Below are 23,770 nucleotides of genomic sequence, written 5' to 3' on the forward strand. Positions count from 1 at the left end.
AGATCATCTGTGAATAAAGGTCTACTGTACAATAATGGCCAGAGCTAGATTGCGACTTTGGATGTGCGAACGAAGGCCACTGTGTAGCCCTGAAACCTCGAACTTCTACTGTAGTCAATGGAGTGGAGGTGCAACTTGCACTTTACCGCGACCTGCAGATTGCTAAATGTCCGACTTCGATGGCTTTTTTTTTTTTTTTGTGAGTAGTACCGTGACATCAGTGAACCTGCAAGATCTCAGGGCTACACGGCGTGCTTTGGTCACACAGCCAGAGCCCCCATTTACCCCTAGCCAATATCTCAAAGTAAAACGAATGAATGTCCAATGTGATTTGAAGTGTCTTAATATTAGTTCAGATATTAACTGTTGTTGTTTTTTATAAAATTTTAAGATTTACTTAAAGCTTTGTGATTCTTTAGCTGTTGGGTCATTGTCAACTTTGCATACTACTTATCCCTTAGTTGATGTCTACTGTGCTTTTATCTCCAATTCCTGGGCCCCTACAAAGTGATGGTGGTTGTAGTAGAATTCTGGCCAGCAATTTAGCACTATTACCTGATCTCTATTATTGCTGCCCATTCTTCTGAATCCCCTTTTGATTTCCATCTTCATTTTCACCTCCATTCATACCTGTAGTTCAGGAAAAAGAAATTCCGGGACTGGGTCCCCAAGTCAGACTCTGACTATGACTCAGATTATTCGGAGGATCAGGATCTCAAACTGCGACAGGTGAGATGTGCAAATGATAAACCATTGATGATATAAATATTCAGTGTAAGAGTGCTCCAGCCAAAATTGATCAGATGCCTTAATTGAAGAAATATATGATAAGTCTCAAAAGGAGTTTTACCTCTAAAGGAGTCTTGCTTTAAGATGCCCTAGATGGATAAGAATAGTATCACTGGGTGCTATAAAAATTGGAGTTGGCTAGTGATAGCCAGAATCCAAAAAAAAAACAAAGGGGGAAGTTGTTTTAAAACATCAACAAGTTGACATAATGGTGTAGTTGTAATGTCTTTATTAATTAAATTAAAAAGTGTAACATATATTAAAAGGGCGTGTTTTGACTCTTTATACGTAGCGTGCCTGTCACGACCAATAGGCACTTTACCAATGATGTAATACCTTGAACCGGTCTTATTAGAAAAAACCACTTATAGTGTACCTTGATAATACCTTTAAGCTATATACACCTGGGGGGTAAGTACCAGAGTATATGCTCAAATGGATATGATAACACTATTATCACCATATCATCTATCCCATTGGGGATAACGCAAAAGGTAAGATATGTATCCTTTATGGTGAAATGTAGACGAAAAATCGTCTTTCAATAAAGCCCACACGATTTCGTCAAATCACTTGTTTTTAACGACCAGCTATCGTTTTCTGCATTTATATAACCGCTTGATGTAGTGTAGCAGACATGCAGTATTCTGCTTTTAGTGGAACAATTGATCTGGTTTATGGTATATATCATGCCTTTGAGCTATGTTACCAATGATTACTAGTATATTATGGTATCGCACCATTATTTCCACCACTGGTATGTGTGGGGCATATAATGTATGTGTGCTTGCTTTGATGCATATATTGTACACTATTTTCTACATTTTGGTTCTCTACTGTCACCCTCTACTTGTATCATATATCAGGGTGGCAATATGGGAGACTGGTCGTAACTAAATAATCCGGGGACAATGCTTGGACGCCAATATAGGGGTCCCAGGTCCATAATTATATTCATCATGTCTAATGGAGTGTATTTGTTATTAGCTATATACTATAATACTTACCTTCTTCCATGCACTGGTATATGCCTTTAATTGTTCATTTATGCATAATCCATACAGTAATGGTTGCTGGTCGTTACAAAAAATCTGGGACCATGGTAATATGTGAATATATAGGTCCCAGATCCATAAGTAATTCCATCATGCTGTAATGATTTGTATTGAGTATCATCTATATGCACCAATACTTACCTGCTTCCATGCATCAGTATATGCTGTTTATGCTGCTAATATAATTAACTGCAGCTACTGTATCCATTTCCCGTTTTACACCTTTACTATTATTGTCCTGTTTGGGGCTGTATTGTGACCCGCTTTCCCCTGTGCACGATGTGCGCCGGCTCTGCATAGTGTCTGGGTGCCGCTGCGTCTGCCGGAGTCCTGGTTGGCGCTGGTTGGCATCCATGAACGCTGTGCGGTCCTGCGCATGCGCGGGATCTCCGTTATCGCGAGATCCCGGTCTGATAAGTGACAGGAGAGGAAACACAGCAGATTGGCTGAGCGGAGACGAGCCCCGTTACAGGGGGGCGTGGTTTGGTCTTCTTAAGCCCTGTCATCTGGGCTACGGACCATTGCTGCTCATTTGTATACAGCCGGTCAGGCTGTTCACTTCGCTACCCGTTCATAGAAGCTAGGGTTGCATTGCAGTCACATCCATCAATGGCTGCTGCAACACTTGGCTAAATTTGTGATGCAATTTCTTTATCTTGTTATTGCAATCCAATAGACCATCCTGATGATACAGCTTATGTGTTATAAGCTGTTGAAACGCGTAGATGGTATTGTGCATAAAATTAAGTGATCAGTAGTGTGACTGTATGTTGTGGTCACTTACTACTATATGACCAAGTGGGCTAATCAGCTTGTTAATATCAAGTGTCAGGAGTGTTTGTGACGCTATTTAACCAGTCCTGCTCCTGGACACTGATTCCATATGTGCTATCTACACGGGTTTAGCACCGTACAGAAGTCCAATCATTGGGCAATTTGCTGTGGACTAACATCTAGTCCTGTCCTCTGTATTGGTTCTTCTTATAGTCACTTATAACTTATAAATTGGTAGTGGTACCGGGTCTAATTATGACCTTTGGGTGCCACTGTTGGGGTTATAAGTACTTAGTGCATTTTGTTAATAAGCACTAAGCAGCAATTCTCTTGTATGCAGATGGTGAGCAGTATACTTTAACCACCAATCGCATACTAGATGAATGTATACCTTGAACAAGTGATTTGACGAAATCGTGTGGGCTTTATTGAAAGACGATTTTTCGTCTACATTTCACCATAAAGGATACATATCTTACCTTTTGCGTTATCCCCAATGGGATAGATGATATGGTGATAATAGTGTTATCATATCCACTTGAGCATATACTCTGGTACTTACCCCCCAGGTGTATATAGCTTAAAGGTACTATCAGGGTACACTATTAGTGGTTTTTTCTAATAAGACCGGTTCAAGGTATTACATCATTGGTAAAGTGCCTATTGGTCGTGACAGGCACGCTACGTATAAAGAGTCAAAACACGCCCTTTTAATATATGTTACACTTTTTAATTTAATTAATAAAGGCTATATTTTATTTCTTAGTTAGTGGTTCCCTCGGTGATCCAGTTATTCCTCTAGGGAATTCTTTTCTGTCTCGGTGACGAACTAGTTGTAATGTCCCCTCATTGACAACTTGCCTCAAACCTTAGAAGAATCTTGGGTTTCTTGTTTGTGGATTTGGACTATACTAGTGCTTTTCAGTTTTCATGTATCATGGTGCTTAAAATACAATTCAGAACCTTCACTTTGATGGGAATTTCTTTGAAGAGACTAAGTCTTCTGTAGCACATTGTTGTGAAGATACCTTTTTTTTTTTCTTTTGCTCATTCTACAATGTTTCTTGTACCTCTTTTAGAAACTTGGAGAAGTGGTGATCAAGTACCTGGAGCGGGATCTGCAGCCTTCCTGCCAGTTAGCCTGCCTGGAAACCATACGCATCCTTTCCCGAGACAAATATGGATTAGGCCCTTTCACCAGCCGCTCTGCAATGCAAATCTTGGCTAGATATGCCGGTCTGGACTACTCGGAAGAGATGGAGGTGCCCCGTATTCCGGACAGTGAGAGTGCGGTGGAAGCCCTAAAGGGTCTCTGCAATATTGTTTACAACAGTGTTGAGGCACAAGAAGTGGCCACGGAGTTACGCCTGGTGTGTGGCTTAGCTCGTCGCCTCAAGCTTTACAATGAGACCAGGTCATCTCACGAGAGTAAGTTCTTCGACCTCCGCTTGCTCTTCCTTCTCACAGCCCTCAGAGTGGACGTACGGAGACAACTTGCCAGGGAGTTGAGAGGCGTTAGTCTTCTAACTGATGCTTTGGAAAGCACTTTGGCTTTGAAATGGTCTGACATCTATGAGGTGGTAACAGACCGTCTAGCACCACCTTTAGGTAAAGAAGAAACTGAAAGAGTGATGGAAATCCTAAAGACTCTTTTCAATATCACCTTTGATATCAGCCGCAGGGAAGTTGATGAGGTGAGTGTAAATAGTAATAAAGAATACTTTATTTTCTATATTACAATAGTTTTTTCCACTTCTTATGTAAATGTAATACATGCTTTATGCAATTAAAGTTCAATTGGTAGGGCATTCGACCACTAGGACCCCAGCTGATCCTGCGGGGGATATGTTACCTGCAGTTGACTGTTAGCCTTCCCTTCGTTCCACCAGTGCATTTCCTGGTGCTGTTTTCTAATTACACTGTGCATTGCTCTGTGATTGGCCAGTGCTGATCATGTGATAGTTTTGATAGTCTAAGGCACTATAGACCATCAGGTAGTCTAAAGATGGCGGCAGCCATATTGGCTGACTGAAAAAAGCCCCAGGAACTGGCTGAAGAGAGGGGCGGCTGACACAATCAACTACAGGTATTGTACCCCCCTCCACTTTCTGATCATGAAACCAGAGGATCGCTTTAAAAAAGGTAAAATAGCAATTAAAATGAAGAAAAATACAGTAACTACTTATTTTAAATTGTTTTTATAGAACCAAAATGATTTAATTGTAAACAATACACACATATTGGGTATCGCTAAACTCATAATGGCAAGTATAATAAAGTTATTCTTAATTGTAAAAGGGTAAGCAAATTACTTGAAAAATTTGGCAACATATATATTTTTTTTTTTGCATCCATTCCACCCTTGTATTTCGCTGTGGCAGAGAGAACTTATTTAATAGAGCGTCACTGAGTTAAGAGTAACTTCCTAAAATATAACTTTTAATGAATAAATTAAAATTAAAACAGCCCTGGGCTAGAAAAGACAAACGCACAAAACACAGAAAACACCCACCCGTGGGTCGGTGATTAGTTTAGCATCAATTAACGGCTTAATAGCCCACTTGCGCCCTTAATTGAAATAGGTTAAGGATTGTTGCATTGATGCATAAAAAAAGAAAAAAAGGGGCTGCTTCATTAAGGGGTTAAATAATGTACTATCTTCCTTCTCTAGGTCATTACGATGCAGGGATACCACATGTGTAATTTTGTTTTAAATTTTTTTTTACAAAGTAAATTGAGAAAAGTGTTTTTATTTTCAAAATTTTTTTTTTGTCCATTTAGGGGACTTCCACAGAAACCCATCAGGACCCCCTGATCACATTCAGGGGCTCTGATGGTGACAGCCCTTTACATGCTGCAGTCGCATAGACCGCCGCATGTAAAGGGTTAACACAGCAGAGATCGGAGTTTTTCTCCATTCTCTGCTGTGTAAGAGCTGGTGCCCAGCTATCCTTTGTCAGAGGGAGCCCCCTCCCTTTGTCAGCCCTTTACATGCTGCAGTTGTATAGACCGCGGCATGTAAAGGGTTAACATAGCAAAGATCAGGGATTTTCTCTATTCCCTGCTGTGTAAGAGATGGTGCCTGGCTATCCTCTGACAGCGAAGCACCAGCTCTCCCTGCCACAGAGACCATCCACTGGCTTCTGACAAGCCAATGGTCTCCATAGCAACCTGTAAACAAAGCAGTGCAGAAGTTTGAAAATAGAAGCGGGAGATTGCCGGCAAATTGGTAATATCTTCCTGCTGCTTTTTTCAAAGTCCTGCACTGTTCTGTGTGGGACTGTGCAGGCAGAGCACACTGCCACAGCTTATGGCAATGTGCTCTGCAGCTTCCATAGTGAAACACAGCCCGGAAATCTTCCGGACTGCATCGGTATGGGCAGTGGAACTCCTCCTGAAAAATTTCTGGGCGTGCCACTCAAGGGGTTAAATCCTTATGTGAAGGAAAATCAGTCCCTAACCTATAATTCCCCCCTCATAGAGAAAATAACAAACAGCATCTCCAGTCTTCAGGGTAGACACCCTTGTAAAATAAAAGTCATATAGATTAAATATTTAACTTATTTATACCATAAAATTAAGATTTCTAACAAAAAACCTAGCATAGCAGTTTTTTTTTCTTTGCAAGATAACCGTAAAGAGATATGATTAATAGAATGCTGTGAGACAAAACAGAAAATTCTTGTTGTCCTTAACAGGGTTATACCGTGAAAATAACATCCCTATTCTACAGGCTAGGAGTTTACTAGCTGATCAGTGGGGGTCTGACTGCTGGGACCTCCATTGATCACGAGAACAGGCATTTTGAAAGTCTACGAATGGATGGAGCTAGGTTCCTGCATACACACCAGCACTCCATTCATTTAATTCGGACTGCTGGAGATAACGAGCGTCTGAACTCTCCCTGGCAAATACCTTTAAATGAATGGAGCTATAGGGTACATGTGTGACCATTGCTCTAGTCATTTGCTGGACCTTCAGGACGCCCATTCTCGTAATCACTGGTCCCAGTGATCAGGTAGTTATGCCCTATTGTGTGGATGGGAGATAACTTATTTTTGTGGAACAGGCCCTTTAAGGCCAATAGAAAAAAATTAAGTTTGCTCACCTATTCCCTATATTAGATATTAAGGTGACACATTCTCAGGATATTGTGGCTTGTCATAAATAGAAGTTATGAATGGTTCCTCTTTTTGAACCCTCCACCATCCTCCTAAACCAAGCCGATCTAGACAATTACAAGTAGCACTGTAATAGCAGCCATGTTATTTGTCAACCCCGTATTTACCATATTTAACATCTCTTCTCGCTGTCAGATAATGGGAATCTTCTTCTGAGAAACTTGTACATACCTCATACTACTTACAGCTGGGAGGTTGCAACATATGCATCCAGTCCAAGTAATCTTCCCTGACTTAAAGGGGTTTTCAAAGCAATTTTTTATTGTTGATTGGCTGGGTTCCACTGCTTGGGGCCCCGACCGTTTGGGCGTTTCAGAATCTGCTGCCTCTGTACCCTATGCATTTTGCCAGAGTGAAGACAAATTTCCCCAACCCCCATGTAATGGCCAGTGCTGGTAATTGTAAGAGCAGCTCTCATTGATTTTAAAGGAAGCTGTACCTGCAATTACAAGCACTGGCCACTACACAGGGGTCGAAGCATTCTGCTTCCGCTCATTACCGGTGACAGCGGGCATCGGAACACCTGATTGGTCGGGGTCCCAAGTGGCAAACGCCAGCTGATCAATCGTGGGCTCAAGTTTTCCTTCATTGATAAATTTGTAGCAAAGTATTAGGTCCAGATAAAGACTTGCAGCTCATAGAGGATTGTCTATACTGGATGCCATTGTAACAAAACCTTACAGTAGTTTTGAGAAGTATTAAAGGCCCTTCTACACACCGATTATTGCTCAAAATTCGCCATCTTTTGAGCGATAATCGTTGCTTGTAAATGTGTGCCCATCGTGCACTTACCGTGCATTTTTCGTCCATCGCTGAGTTCAACTCAGCTTAAAATCCGTCGTCCCTGATAAGAGGGAATGCAGGCTAAGTTCTCCGCGGGCAGTGCTGATGACATTCTTTCAGCAGCTGTCCCGCTGGAGAACCAAAGTGATGTATTTAGAGAACAGACCACCCGCTGTTCTCTAAATACATGCAAATGAAGCTAGTTAGCTACTAATCAGCTTGACTAACCCATTAGTAGCTCATGCAAAATGATCGCTCAAAGCTGTCAGTTTCTGACAAATTTTGAGCAATCCTCTGTTTCTGTAAATGGGGCTTAAGTTTACATAGATTTTCAGCCTTTGGGTGAAAATCAGAGTACTGTCATTAACTGACAGCAAATCCGACAGATAAAGGGTTCATTAGTGGATGTATCCCCATGACTGCTCCTCCTTTAAGGGTTACTTTACACGTGAAGCTAAATTTGTAAAGCTGACCACTGATCGTCATGCCGAGCTTTAGGCCTCCTTCACACGGGTGACAAAGTCGCACAATTTTGTTGCGTTGCTACAATGTTACAGATCGCATGTATGAGAAGCATATGCTTTCCTATGGGTTCCTTCACACATGCGATGTTTTGTAGCATGCAACAATCCAACACAAAAGCCTTGCGGATCTGGCGATATGCACGTGACTCCTGGAAGCGCTGGCTGTGATTGGTTGATGCTTAGCCAATCACAGCCAGTGCTCGATGAATGGTTCAATCACAGCCAATTATTACATTGGACATCATAATGTAATATCATCTTTATTTGCATTTAAAGGGGCCTCCAGGAGCTGTTTGCAGAGCCCAGTGTGTGATTAATCACACGCCCAGCTGTGCACACAGCTGCATTGATCTCCTTGGGGGCTGCCGGCAGAATACATTGTAATCTCCTGCCTTTCATTGAGAACATAGCACGCGGTCTATTGAGAGATACTTTATGTCTTTGGGGCTGAACAATGGATTTTAAGTTTACCTTAAAATCATCGTTCAGACGATAAGTGTACGATGCCTGCGTTTATATGTAACGATTATCGCTCATTTTCGGTCGTTTGAACGAATTTTGAGCGATAATCGTTACGTGTAAATTGGCCTTTAATCACGTTTGAGATTGCTTGTGTTCCTCTAACAAGTAGCAGATCCCTACTTAATGAAGTTAATGGACAATAATTTTTAGGTCCTTTTTTAAAAAAGTCAATAAATTAGTGATCTCCGGCTTATTGTGCAGTCGCAGCGTGTTTACAGCGAGCGGACAACTATTGCACATAACTGTTCAGTGTAAGCAGAGCTATTGGTAGGTGGCCTGTTTTTGGCAATGTCCGAGTACTGCTCTGATGGCCCTGTATTATGCCACTTCTCAGACTCAATTAACTGGAAATTACTCAGAGCAATTTACATTAATTAATGTCATAATCGCTCTGATTAATGAGAGCCTTGCAGCACTAAATTAAATGAGAGGTCAGTGTTACTCCATTTTAGCAAGACCGAGGAACATTTCTAAAAGTAAATATATAATCCATTATCCATTAAGGTCCAGGCTTCTAATGGTTTCCATTAAAGTGGTTTGTGTTAAAAACAATTCTGGAGCATTTTTTATCGGAACACTGCATTATGCCACTCCTCTGTTATTCCTCCTGGAAATGTATAGGCAGAAAATTGGGCACTAGCAGCACTCTTGTCAAAGTGGTGTGTCCCTACAGCCGGACACTAGGTAAAAAACAAAGGAAATGTATATGTATACCAGCACTCTGAGGAATACAACCCAAACATGCTCTGTCTGACCTCCAGCACCCACCTCGCTCCCCCCCCCCCACCTTAGCTACACCTCTGTTCTGCATGGCCGTAACTTCAGCAGCCATCAATGGGGCATATTATATATGGGGCATATATTAACCCAATGGGGCATATTATATATGCAAAATATTCTAAGCTCTCTCCATATCAGTGCTTACAGTTTGTAGGCTCTCACACCTGAAGTTCTCAGGGTTTTATATGGACTTCCCGTTGCCTTTGTCAACCACGGTGATGACATCACACTGATTGGGCTGATAGATGTATTGCCTCAATATAAAAGGTTAGCACTATACATATAGGAATATTGGTGCCTAAAAGTATTTATGAAACTTATGTTACTTGCCCGATGAGAGGCTATATAGGACCTAAGAAACCTGTTGTAGTCTATAGTGTTGGCACCTGAATAAAGTTGGTCGGTCCAGCCATTGACTGAAGTCTTTTTGATTTGAGACTGTATGATATATATATACTGAGCTGCAGAAGGGAGTATTCATACATACCCCTTTTGTGGAGTAAGCAGTATCCCCACGTTTTTGTGGATTTCTTATCGTTTCTTGTCTGGGTTGCATTCCTCAGAGTGCTGGTATACATATACACTCACTTTCACCTGGTACATAATCTGTCAAATCAACTAGATCCATGAGCTTTATCTGCCGACCTCCAATGTCACAAAGTGTCAAGGGATGCCCCCATGTGTATGATGTTTGATTGAAGCCTTACCTAGTTTATGGTGTAGCGGAGGACCCCACAGCTGTGGGTCCCCCGAGTCACCCAGTGAGTGTGTTCTACTCTTGATGTATGTGTATATGTAATTATTATTACTAGATAATCTATATTATACTAGTAATTATTAGCAAATGTTTGTGGTAGTGCAATGTGCCACACAGCTGTGCTACATGCATGTCACACACACAGCACTGCTACATACATTGCTCATACCATACAACAGGGATCAGAAGCAACACAGCACTGGAGATGAAGGACCTGTGATGATGTCACCGTCATACTCCACCCATGATCACATGACGGTGACGCTCATCCCGAGTGAATGACTTACATGCTCCGCCCCTGATCACATGACAGTGACGTCATCAACGTTTCTTTATCACAAGTGGGGAAGTTCCACAGTTGCTATGGAATAGTAGGTAACACCTAGCCAAACGGCAGCCGTGTGCATACAGGACCGATGATATCAACGTCATGTGATCAGGAGCGGAGCATGTAACTCCCTCACTAGGGATAAAGGACCTTTGATGACATCACCATCATGTTATCAGAGGCGGAGCATGCAAGTCACTCACAAACCCACGCACGGACAGGCCGTCATTAGTAGTTTGATATAATTGTTACCCTTAGTCCATCCCAGAATGCTGTATGTTTTTAATATTGAATTTCTTTACAGTCTGACACTTTTGGCACTATTTAGACAGGGTCAGAATGGACACACCCTCAGCTGGTAACACCCAGTTGTCAATTTAGTCATACATTCCTAGGAAGAATATCAGAGGAATGGCACAACGCTGCAGGCAACTTAAAATCTTCATAAAAGGTTCCTCCTCAGATCACAGCTTATCGATGCGACAGCAAGACTTTCTGTGATCATCTCGTTTTTGGGAACTGGTCTAATAAACCAGGAATGCTGGTTTTCAACCAATATGACCAGCACTAAAGGGGTTGTTTGGCTCTGAAATATTGAGGACCTATCCTCAGGGTAGTTCCTGAATAGATGCTTGGAAAGGGACTTTGGATCCCCCACGATCAGCCATTATCCGTCTCGCTGTTAGCTGACGTCTACTTACACACTGTAGTACCCCAGGTTGGTAATGCAGAATAGGTGACAAATAGTTCTGACCCAGACATCCCTTGTAAATCCTCAACGTCATCGGTAAGCTTTTGTAATATTGGGTGGAAAATCTGCCATTCAGTTATCTGCAGCAATACTGGAGAAAGAAAGGTATTGCACATCAAAGTAGGTTTATTTGCCATTCTGGATAAGTTGGATGCAACCCACCTGTAGTTGTTGTAATAGCAGTCAGGTAGTCATTCAGCTTTCCTGGACTCCTGCTTGGCCACTAATATCTGTGTATATACAGATATGAAGTGCATTGGGGGTGTGGGGGATGCAGTGGAATGAAGGAGTCAGGTTTCCAAGAGGGACTATAGAAGTGGGGTAAATAAAGATGAGTTAGATTAGGGAATATGGTAGACCTCCTCCATATAAAGACGTATTTTTAGGGCACACTAAAATCTTTGGGAATTAACCTGATTGGGGTAGCGCATACCAGTGAACTGATGCAGCTCGGGAAAAAGCCTAGCGACGGGAGTGGGAGGTTCAGATAAAAATTGTTGTTTTTTTTTTCATTCTATGCTTTTTACATGTCCCAGTGTGTGTCTCTCTTATTTTTGGTATAAAATGTGTTGAGCTGATCAAAAACTGTAGAATAGGAAATCTTTTCTTGGTTTCTATTTGTTCTTAAGGTTTTCAGTTTTGTTTCTTGGCTTAGAAGTCATGTGAAAGAGGAATTCTTGTTCTTTATCCAGAATGAGCCGGATCATGCACTTTGGCCGGTCACTTCACATGAGCTGCGCTGTCGTCTAATGAGCATATTACAATGAAGCACAATCTTTTCAAACATGCAGTTCTGTAATGAAAGGAAAAAGACCCTTCACATTTAACTCTAGATGCACAAACTTGGACAATGGACATTTTCTTTAGGGATTTGGGAGTGAGAATCTTTGGGGACAGGTGATCGTGCAAGGAGATTTTAGTTATGGTACCTTAAAGGCCCATTTAGACCCCGATTATTGCTCAAAAGATGTATTTTGAGCGATAATCATTGTGTGCATTACACGGTAAGATGATCGCTCAAACGATGAGCGATCACCTTGCGCTCTGAGCGGGGGATGCAGAAGACAAGCGAGGCTGCTTGTCTTCTGCATCCAGCTGTTTCCCGCCCGGGGTGCCCGGCTGTTATACAGCCGAGCGCTCCAAGCGGGGATTGAATAACAGAGCTGGAGCGCGGTGTTCTTTCTATCCCGCCTGTGTTCAGGGAGCAGGATGCAGCTGAAACAATAGTATCAGCTGTATTTCGCTGTGAATTCCTGATAACAGATCGCTGATATTTCAGCATGCTGAAAGACCATGATCAGCGACGGCTTAACGAAAACTGCACAATGTCAGTGCAGTTAGACACAACGATTATCGCTCAAAAGACGGCCTCTGAGCGACTTTGAGCGATAATTAGAGATGAGCGAGTATACTCGCTAAAGGCAATTGCTCAAGCGAGCATTGCCTTTAGCAAGTACCTGCCCGCTCGAGACTGAAGGTTCGGGTGCCGGCTGCGGGGGAGAGCGGGGGAGAGTGGGGCGGAACGGAGGGGAGATCCCTCTCTCCCCCTCGCTCCCTCCTGCTGACAGCCGCTACTCACCGCTCCCCCGCGCCGGCACCCAAACCTTCAGTCCCGAGCGGGCAGGTACTCGCTAAAGGCAATGCTCGCTCGAGCAATTGCCTTTAGCGAGTATACTCGCTCATCTCTAGCGATAATCGTTGTCTAAATGGGCCTTTACACGGGATGACGGTTGGGTGCATAAGTGCCCGACAGCCGTCCCAGCGACAGTCTCTTGTGTCTTAACACAGGAGGGATAGTCTGTCTGATAATGGAGGTGGAGGGGTCTGAGGTCTTTTCTTGCCATCCACCTCCATTCACAGTAAATTGGAGTAGTTCAAAGAGGGAACACTGGGCCTGAAATGGAACGGCTAGTGACAACTGAGCTCTGTACCCTGTCCGGCGGCCGTGTGTGCAAGAGCCGGTAATTGGCCAAAATTGTCTTTTTGAGCAATAATTCGGGTGACTCTGGGCTCATGTAAAGGTAGTTTTAGACTCTAAAGATGGGAAACAAGATACTTTACATGGTCCTTTCTAGAGTATGACTGGTCTGTGGATATATACCCACCTCATGGATGGGGAATTTACTCATTACTTATATTCACAAAACTCCTAGTCAAGGATTGACTATTTCGGTTTCCAAGCCACTATTCATGAAAACCAATTTGCAGTTCCTTAGAAGGGATGTTGTACTCGGATCATTCCCTGGTGACCATAAATCTGAGAAAGCAAACTCCTAAGGGTCCTGATTATTTATGGCATTTCCAAACATATCTCGCTAAAAATGAAGCGCATGCACTGTGGGTCCAAGGCTGATTGATTTTAAAGGGCAATTGAACAGGATAAAAGCCTTTTTATATAACAGGTATTGCTAACCTTTACAAGTTCTAAATGTAGCAGTTTTGGGTATATTTTACAGTTTTGTCACTTTTATTTCTACTTTTGTGAACTATCCATTCACTTTTTGTCTTACTTTTTTCCCTGCTGATCACAGGAAGATGCAGCTCTCTATCGCCACCTGGCAGCTATTCTTAGGCACTGCTTGCTCAGACAAAGTGATGGCGAGGATCGGACAGAGGAATTCCATGGGTAGGAATCTTAACTGGCACTGACATTATACACACAAAGGTTGCATGCATTTATATGTAAAGAATGGTGCAAATATTGCCAAATTTACCTGTGGCGTATTGTGTTTGGCGCAACTCACAAAACACGCTTATCTCCTTACAGCACCTTGTGACTGGTGTATGTGTGAAGTAATTTGTCCTAGCCTTGACATTGACACTGGTCCCCGCTGCTGAGCTCCACTTAAGTAACTGTCAATGTCTGAGAGTCCTGATCCCCCACCCTTATCTACACCGAGGGACTGACAGCTGTCAGTCATCATTGTGTGGGCGGGAAACGCAGGACTTGCAGGTCCTGGCAGCGGTTTCCACTATAGCGTAACTTTGGAGCTGGTCCTCGCATTCTAAAACTAGTCAATAACTTTTCTGCACTCTTGTACAGGCACACGGTGAATCTTCTGGTGAACCTACCTCTCATGTGTCTTGATGTCCTGCTGACCCCTAAGGTGGAGCTCGGCTCTGTGGAGTACATGGGAATGAACATGGACACGGTGGAGGTTCTGCTTCAGTTCCTGGACAGGAGGTTGGACAGGGTCAGTGAAACGCAAACCATGCTTATTTCTCAAAGTATATGCTGTCTTCTGTTTGGGCTTCTCTAATACGTTCCTGTAACCACCTGTCTAGTTACCCTTGTACGCTTTCTCGTATCTATCACTTTCACGTAAAACACAAATAAAAGTTTATTTCATTTTGGTCACTGCAGGGACACAAGTTACGAGAGACGCTGACTCCTGTTTTGAACCTCCTTACCGAAAGCTCACGTGTCCATCGAGAGACTCGAAAGTTCCTCCGGGCTAAGGTGAGACCGGAACAAACTATTTGCCATCACTCAACCCAAGTTATTAATTGCATTTCAACAAGTGCTACTCCCCTTTGGCAAATTCATTAACTGAGAAATCCTGCAGCTAATGGGTGGGGGTGGGGATCTCGGTAATAACACTTTATTAGAAATGTTTAAAAGCCATATTCGGAAATTCTCAATTAAAAGCAGAGTTTTTTTTTCTATCTGGAGGAATTGACAGGCCAATGAATTAACTAGAAAGGTCATTGATTTCAACGGGATTATGTAATGGTTCGTTGTCCTGATGGGAGTGCTGCAGGGAGTTTGAATTGTTGCAGGATTCCCCCCCCCCCCCCCAAAACTATTTGTTGGGGTTTCTCTAACTAAGTAGGACTAGTTTATTGTCGGGGAGACCTCCTAACAAGATGGGAGTGTACAAAGCAAGCAGCCCTTTTAAGTAATTCTGTAACTTTTACCAAGCGCTACTCTGACCTCAACATTGCTTACCAGAATGTCTGACTTTTAGGTGTTACCACCTCTGAGAGATGTAAAGAACCGCCCGGAGGTTGGAAATACCCTACGCAACAAGCTGGTCCGTCTGATGACCCACGTAGACACGGATGTTAAACACTGTGCGGCAGAATTCCTTTTTGTCCTTTGTAAAGAAAATGGTGAGTGATAAAGGATGTAATCGGGGTTTATAGCAAACTGTCATGTGCTCGTCAGTGATATCAAAGAGGAACACTCGTTACCAAGGGACATTATTACACCTGTAACTTTTTTTTTTAATCTCCAGAAAAATAGTAACTGCGCTTTAAAAAAAACTTCTAGACACGTCAAAATTTTTAGCAACAGGGGTCGGGGTTTGAGACCCCCGCTGATCGCTGAAATGAAGGGGCTGCTGTGCTAACCTGAGTGCTGTGAACCTTTGCTTCCTGTCGGCTCCCCTCGGTACCTGAAAATGGACATACTGTATAGACTTCTATAGACATCCATGCATCCAGCTTCAGCTGCAGAGAGGGGCCGATGGGCAGTGAAGACAGCCGAAGGAGCACAGCACACAGGTGTGCACTGCAGTACCTTCCTTTCAGTGATCAGCAGGGATTTTAGCACCTGCAAGCCCACTGATGAAAACTTTTGACATGTTGCTCTCACATTTCAAGTTTTTAAAAAGTGCAGTTACTGTCTAAGGTTTTTACATGTGCTGACATGTAGGGGCTAGGAAGGCTGATTTTCAGACTAGTACAAAAATGAGCATCTCTTTTACAGCCTGCATTGAAATTGAATGCCGCCTCATTATCACTGGTAGGCGGAGGACTAATGACAAAATGCTAGTTGATTAGGACAGAGCAGGAAGAATATGGAAACAAGCATAAGGAGGCATGGTTATCTAGGGAGGACTGATGATGTCACTATGAGTAGAGGGTGGGTTTATCTGAGAAGGGCTAGAAGTGATGTCACTGAACACACTAGGTTTTTTTTAATGGTAAAGCATCTTTCTAGTGTTGTATATTATGGCAATATTAATTTAAAATAATTTAAAATATATGTAAAATGATTGCATTGAGGGGAAATAATGGAAAATATTCCATGCACTATTGCTAACTGCAGTATGTAGCTTGCTGAATTATTCTCCGCAGGAGGAGCATACAGCATTATGTACTTTCTCTGCCTGGCCATAGTAGTCTCTGGCTGCTTCTGCAGTGAGTGATGGAGCTAGGTGCCGTCTCTGACCCCATCCAGCTTCTTGCAGTTGGAACTAGACCTGAAGGCCTCAGGCTTTTCTTCTGCCCTGCTATAACGGATTATATCCACTATTCATAATAACATGTTTTTTTTCCTTTTGACATACAGTATCTCGGTTTGTGAAATACACTGGATATGGTAATGCTGCTGGCCTGCTTGCTGCCCGGGGATTGCTGGCAGGAGGACGCGGGGAAGGGCGATACTCTGAGGATGAAGACACAGATACAGAAGAATACAGAGAAGCCAAACCTAAGTAAGTGCACCACCGACTTATCATTATGGCCAGTAGAAAGCCATATGCTCATAGTGGGGTGTCCTTTATAGAGATCTCAAATACTTTATAATCCTTAAGCTACCAGGTTTGCGAACAGTAAAGAAGTAGAGCAAATTAAGGTTTGAGTAGTAAAAATGTAAAATTTCCTATTTTTCAGTGGTACTATTTACTGTAATGTACTGAAAAACTTCAAAAAAATTTGTTTTAAGTGGAGTGAAATGGAAAAAAAAGAGATTTCACAATCTTTGGGTGTGTCTTCTTTCTATGATGTACGCACTGCAACAAAAACGGCATGATAACTTTATTCTAGTGGTCAGTGCAATACCAAATTCATATAGTGGGGATTTTTTTCGTTGTACCACGTTTTGTTTTGTTTTTTTCGAAGATATTTAATTTTTTTAAATTATTTTCTGTTCCATCTTCTGACAGCCATAACTTTTTTTTATTTTTCCGTTGACATAGTTGTGTGAGGACTCATTTTGTGTGGGACATCCTGTAATTTCCATTGGTACCATTCTGGAATAAATACGACTTTTTGATCACTTTTTATTGTATTTTTTTTTTCTTGGAGGTGAGGGTGACCAAAAAAACCCACAATTATGGCGTTCTTTATTTTTTTTTCTGCCAACGTTCACCGTGCATGGTAAATAATGTGTTGCTTTGATAGACCGGACATTTACGGACGCAGTGATACCAAATATTTGTTTTATTATTTAGATTATTTTATAATAAATATGGAAAAATTGTAGGGGTTTAAACTTTTATAACTTTTTTTTTTTTTAAATAACTTGGAAAACTTTTTTAAACTTATTGTTATTTATTTATTTTTAGTCCCCAGAGGGGACATGAACTTGCAATGCTTTGATTGCTCCTGCAGTGTAATGTAATGCCATTGCGTTACATTATATCTCGATCTCACAGGCATTCTATCAAGCGGCATGGCTCGATAGGCAATTTGCAGTGATAGCCCTGGGGCCTTTCAGAAGGCCTCCAGCTGCCTTGACACCTGCACGGCATCCATCAACAGTGAGGCTAGATGTCATCTGGGTCAGGAGAAGGAAGTGATAAATGTTGTGATGTATTGGACTTTTACATAAATGATGATGCCAAAGATGTACGGGTTTTGGTTTTTTTTTTTTTTTTCTAATGGGGAAAATTGTTTTTTTTTTTTGTTGAACCTTTTTTTTAATATTTTTTTTTCACTCTTAAACTTTTAATTTTTTTTCCCCCCCCTTACACTTTTTAGTCCCCATTGGGGACTTGAGCCTTGATAACTTGTAATATACACAAGGGAACCTGTAAGGTACTTTTTATTCTGTGCTTACTGGGGACAGCACATTCTAGTGCTAGACCTGCTGATTGCAGTGGTGTGTCACTGATGGGGTAATGTGCTTGGATTTTGGAGAACTTACAACTAGAGATGAGCGAGTATACTCGGTAAAGGCAATTGCTCGAGCGAGCATTGCCTTTATCGAGTACCTGCCCACTCGAGATGAAACGTTCGGGTGCCGGCGCGGGGGAGCGGTGAGTAGCGGCTGTCAGCAGGAGGGAGCGGGGGGGAGAGAGGGAGGGAGAGATCTCCCCTCCGTTCCGCTCCGCTCTCCCCCGTAGCTCCCAGCCCGCCGCCGGCACCCGAATGTTTCATCTCGAGCGGGCAGGTACTCGATGAAGGCAATGCTTGCTCGAGCAATTGCCTTTAGCGAGTATACTCGCTCATCTCTACTTACAACTTGTTTCCGCAGCTCTCAGCGAGAGTTGAGTCCAGCTTATTCATGAGGACCTAGTAACCCTGCCCATCCTCTGTAGGTCCTCATAAATAAGCTGAACTCAGCTCTTGATGAGAGCTGCAGAAAGATACAGAAACAAGTTGTAAGTTCTCCAAAGTTCCTGCCCTACTGGAATCTGCATGTCTATCACTACAATGTGCACCCTCATTGAGCACAGCATAAAGTACCTGACTGGTTCTCTTTCAGCATTGCAGTATCAAGTGATTTTTGATGTCCATGAAGCCCTGCCACAGGCAAGGCTTGAGAGTCCTCGATCTATGGCATACGTGGAAGCCTTAAGTAGGCCATGCTTTCCCAATCTTGTTGCGGTGGGTGCCGCGAGGGAGGGAGCCATCTCTGACTGTTTAGACCCATGGTCATCTTTGACCACAGCATCTGAAAAGTTAACCGCCATGATCAGAGCGAGCTCTGATTGTGTTAGTTATACCGGCGGTTATACTTTGCTCCCAAGCCCACTCCACACACCCCTCATGATTGCCCAGTGTACGTTTATTGGCGGCTGTCATGAAGGGGCTTTAAATACAATTTATTTCTATTGTTTTCCTTTGTCAGGCTGCTAAAGGGGAAAACCGGATTTGTTCATCTTTTTTTTTTCAGCCAAATAACAATTATTCTTTGTATAATTTACATTTCCAAAGACTTTTTCTATCTTCGCTCCTCACAAGATCTTTGGTTGTCGTCGTCCAATAGTAACCTTTATTTACTTCCAGGTGATAAAACCATTAACACACAGGTTGATGGCTCCTATCAGAGTTGTGTCTTGTAGTGAGCCGTTGACTTGTATCCATCACATGACCTGGGCAGTTTTTTTGTTTTTTTTTGTCCATTGACGACAAGCAGATGTCTTGAGGAATGGTTAAAGTTGTGAAGTATCAAAGGGCAGAATGTTGTGGTGACTTCCTTTTACTCAGCAACATTTAAAAATTTTGTTTTAACATTTGTGTAGCATTAACCCCGTGACTGGACGTGTAGAAGAGAAGCAGCCTAATCCTATGGATGGAATGACGGAGGAACAGAAGGAGTATGAGGCTATGAAGCTGGTCAGCATGTTTGACAAGTTATCTCGGTGAGAATTTCATCACTTTTGGCTGATATACATTTTTCACGCAGATGCTTAATTAAATGATCCAGTAGATCCATATTTGTTAATCAGGCTGTTGTGGGATAATTGTGCAAATATATGCCTTTACAGCAGTCGCTGCTTTGTACTAAGATTCATGGTGGGGATGGAGTATCTATCTCATGGTTGCAAATTGCATAAACAGTACATACAGTCAGATGGTCTATGGGTATGTAGTAGAGATGAGCGAGTAGTGCCTTAGCCGAGTATCTCCCTGCTCGTCTCTAAAGATTCGGGGGGGCGGGGAGCAGCGGGGCAGAGAGGGGAGGAACGGAGGGGAGATCTCTCTCCCTCTCTCCTACCCCCCCCCCCCACTCCCCGCCGCAACTCACCTGTCACCCGCGCCGACCCCCGAATCTTTAGAGACAAGCGGTGAGATACTCAGCTAAGGCACTACTCCCTCGAGTAATGTGCCTTAGTGAGTATACTCGCTCATCTCTAGTATGTAGCTCTGTTTTGAAAGGGTTAACAGTATATATACAGCACAATGCAAGGTGGTTATATCCTAGTTACATTGAGGCAGTCATAGCAATGATTTAAGATGTGGTGTATTTACCTGCATTGTGTCTAAACTTGTGTGCTGTAGCACTTCCCGTACTTTGTACTCAGTTGACCCAAGATAACCTAATTGCCTATGGCCTTAAAGGCGATGTCCAGTGACAACCTGACTTTTTGAAATTCGATCCAAATGAGTTAAAACAATAAAACAAATGGTACTTATCCTTCCTCGGCCCCGACAATCTAGCGCTGCAGCTTTGCAATCCTCCTGTTCTGTGACAGTGAAAATCAGGTGACCGCTGCCTGCCGATCAGCAGCTGCAGTGTCAACATTCTAAACTCCTGGCATCATGATACCCAGGATGTGAGTACTGATGCTAGGAGAATTGGCAGTGACGCTGCAGGCTTTGATTGGCAGGCAGTGGTCACTTGACTTAGGCTGTCAGTACAGACTGGGAGGATCACGGGGCTGCAGCACTGGGGCTGAGGATGGATAAGGATCATTTGTTTTATTTTAACTCATTTGGACCTAATCTTAAAAAGTCAGCTTGTTGTAACTGGACAACCCCTTTAAGTGTAACATGGGTGTCGATATTGTATTACAACATTCTTAGGCAAGTCCTTTCACATGGAATAGCGATGGACCCTTGTATGAGTGAGCGCTCTCAAAACGTAAAATACACTTGTTTCATATATTGTTTAATATTTTCCTAAATTAACCTATTGTACATCCTGCGTGTTTTGTTTTTTTTTGGGGGGGGGAGGGGTTGTGTTTTTTTTTATTTTTATTTTTTCATTTTTTAAATTTTTTTTTTAAATTAGTGATGACATTTATATTTTTATTGTACAATATGGTGCTTAGAGCAGATTTCAGAACGCCCATAGACTTAAATGTAGAAGTGCAAATATGCTTTGTCACATCTCCATTCAGTCTTTGCCTGGATGTAAAACCAATGGCCGCTTGGTGTATCAGTTGTTGGGATCCAGGTTCTCCCAGAGGATGGAGGACCCAGAGTGCCGGGAAGATCTTCTTTAATGTGTCTTCTATGTGTTGCTTTGCAATTACACTTCTTTGAAGCCACGTGTATCTAATCACATTTTTTTTGTGCACAGAGAACAAATCATCCAGCCCATGGGAGTAACCTCTGACGGGAGGCTGGAGCCTTTAGATGAGGCTGCACAAAGGATGCTACAACAACAGGAGTCTTCTGATCTGGAGACGGATTCAGACTAAACTCTTCAGAAGTCGAATGCACTTTAAGAAGTTCGAGCCATGCGTACGCCGAGACTGAAACGAGAGACTACGAACAGCTTTGTAGGCGCCATAAACCACAAGGGGAAACTAAGTGTAGATTACTGTAGCTATAACTTTGAGACTTCAGCAGTAGCTGGGAAGTCTTACAGTATAATATGGTCCTTGGGGCACCTTTAGCCACTGAGGACATGGGTGAAACTCCACTTGCTTCCCAGTGGCTTTGGCACAGAACCGTAGCTGCTCTGCTTGGGTAAATGCTCTCTCAGGCTTGAGCATTGCCAGTGGTCTTAGAATGTTGGCGCCAAACTAGTTTTCGCCACTATAGGGCACTTATATACACTGCCAACAGAGGGCGACTGTTTTCATTCTGGATTTTAGTAGATCCAAGTGTTACATTTAGTGGCTGCAAGAGTCTTGATCCTCCTAATAGTCCCCCAAACTCTTTTTTTCCAAAGAGAACAAGTAGAGGTGCAGTAGTTCAGGATACATTGAAAAGACAATGTAAAACAATTTATTAAAACCTTTTGTCACTCCAAATACTGTACACTTTTTAGTTACAATTGTACTATTTGGATTCGGTTCTTTTACCGACATAATAAGGAAAATGTGAAGAAATGTGTATATGAACCCGAAAACCTAAGTAGCCATGAATGTCTTCAGCTGCTGTGGACGGAAGGTGCAGAATTTCGTTATCGTAATGGATGTACATTTAGGAATTTCAATATTTAATGTGTGTGAAAGGTTAGCTTTGTACCAAGTTTATTACACTGAGATGTTCTGTATACTTAGTGCAGAAAATATACGCTATGAACAAAAAGAGAAAACCTGCAAGAGGGAAGAGATTCTAAACACAAATGTAAACCTGTAGTGAATTATTAATTATCTATTTTATAAAATAGACAAATCTTTCATTGTGGTGCGTCTTTTCCTTTTTAATATTGATAACTGTGTGGATATCTGAGGACCGCATGATTGTGTTATTATGCATTGAGCTACATTAAGCTACATTTACACGGGACGAATGCCAGGCAAACGATGCCCAACACTGGTCCCTGTATGCCCGCGCTCCAGTGCTCCTGCACAGGAGCTAGCAGAGCCGTCTCGCTCACGGAGTGACCAGCAGGGGACTGGGTAGTGCAGGAGATTTCTCTCCCCTCGCTCCCCCGCCCCTCTCCATTGAGATAACACAGCAGCTGTTCATTACTGAACGGCCGCTGTTCAAACTAAACGATGAGCTTCATTGCTGATCTTTTATTCAGTAGCGAACGGCTGCTGGGTTATCTCAATGGAGAGGGGCAGGAGAGAAATCTCCTGCACTGCCCCCGCCCCCCTGCTGGCCGCTCTCTGTTGCGAGACAGCTCTGCTAGTTCCCGTGCTGGAGCGAGGAGACACAGGGATGAGTGTCGGGCATCGTTTGCCCGACATTCGTCCTGTATAAATGAAACTTTTGTCTATATTGCTCTGTGTGAGACTAGAAATGATGAAATACTGATTCCACAGTTTGATGACTACTCCTCTGGTGGCTCATTAAGGGACGTTTCCCTATGCATGGGAACTTCCCTTCTCCAAGTAAGTCTTTGTACGCTACATGCATCATCTAAGAGCAGAGATGCTCAAATGGTGGACCACAGGTATGGACCTGGAACACCAGGTGAATGCACCCAGCAAACCTGGCACCATACAGGCATTGGAGGAGGGCAGTGTCTCCTCCAATGTATCTAGCAGAATTACTGTTGAGTCCTAGCGCATAAGTGAAGAGGAGCTTAGTAGTAGTAATTGTGTACAGTATCTTTTGTAATACATACATATATATTTTATCTGGTCTGGAATTTGAATTAAAGGAGTTTCTCATTTTGGCAAATTATCTCTTATCCTCAGGATAGGAGATAACTTACTGATCCGTGGTCGTTCAACTGCTGGGACCACACCCATCCCAAGATATCACCCCTCATGTGTCCTGAAGAATTTGACAGTGGTGTGACCACCATTCCATTAACTTCAGTGGGACCTGCTGGAGACAGCAGGGTTCAAGCTCTTTGCAATCTCCGGGGGTCCCTTTGAATCTAATGGAGCAGTGTTGCACGTGTGTAGCCATCACTTAAAAAAACATAAAAAATATTGGACATCAATGGAGATCAGGAGTTGTTGGACTCCACTGGTTAGCTAACCTTAGGGACTAGTGTGAGCTTTTAATTTATTTTTGGAGTCCGTTCTAGGGTAGGATTTTTAATTTTAGTAGACTGGGTCTGAGGTTTTAATTAATTTTGAGTTCCGGTCTTGTTTTTCCACAAACAAATAATGAATCATGATGTAAGCAGTAGTACAAAGTTAGTGAAATGTTAACTAGAGGACATCTTAACTGTTGGTGTTCTGCTTGGATCTTCACCCAGGTCAACAGACCTGTT

At 42.6% G+C, this 23,770-nt stretch overlaps 1 protein-coding gene across 1 annotated transcript in view; it reads left to right on the plus strand.

Annotated features, from left to right (window-relative positions):
* The window catches only part of RIC8A (RIC8 guanine nucleotide exchange factor A), a 44,658-nt gene extending 22,384 nt beyond the window's left edge, over positions 1-22,274 (plus strand). The window contains exons 3-10 of the mRNA XM_066607213.1: positions 3,698-4,312; positions 13,776-13,870; positions 14,288-14,438; positions 14,609-14,704; positions 15,213-15,357; positions 16,541-16,685; positions 19,440-19,559; positions 21,224-22,274. Coding sequence (XP_066463310.1) covers positions 3,698-4,312; positions 13,776-13,870; positions 14,288-14,438; positions 14,609-14,704; positions 15,213-15,357; positions 16,541-16,685; positions 19,440-19,559; positions 21,224-21,344 — 1,488 coding nt within the window. The 3' untranslated portion in view covers positions 21,345-22,274. The remainder of the gene's footprint in view (positions 1-3,697; positions 4,313-13,775; positions 13,871-14,287; positions 14,439-14,608; positions 14,705-15,212; positions 15,358-16,540; positions 16,686-19,439; positions 19,560-21,223) is intronic.
* Positions 22,275-23,770: the final 1,496 nt, after the last annotated feature.

Source organism: Eleutherodactylus coqui, chromosome 6 (assembly GCF_035609145.1).
Source record: "Eleutherodactylus coqui strain aEleCoq1 chromosome 6, aEleCoq1.hap1, whole genome shotgun sequence".
Classification (NCBI taxonomy): domain Eukaryota; kingdom Metazoa; phylum Chordata; class Amphibia; order Anura; family Eleutherodactylidae; genus Eleutherodactylus; species Eleutherodactylus coqui.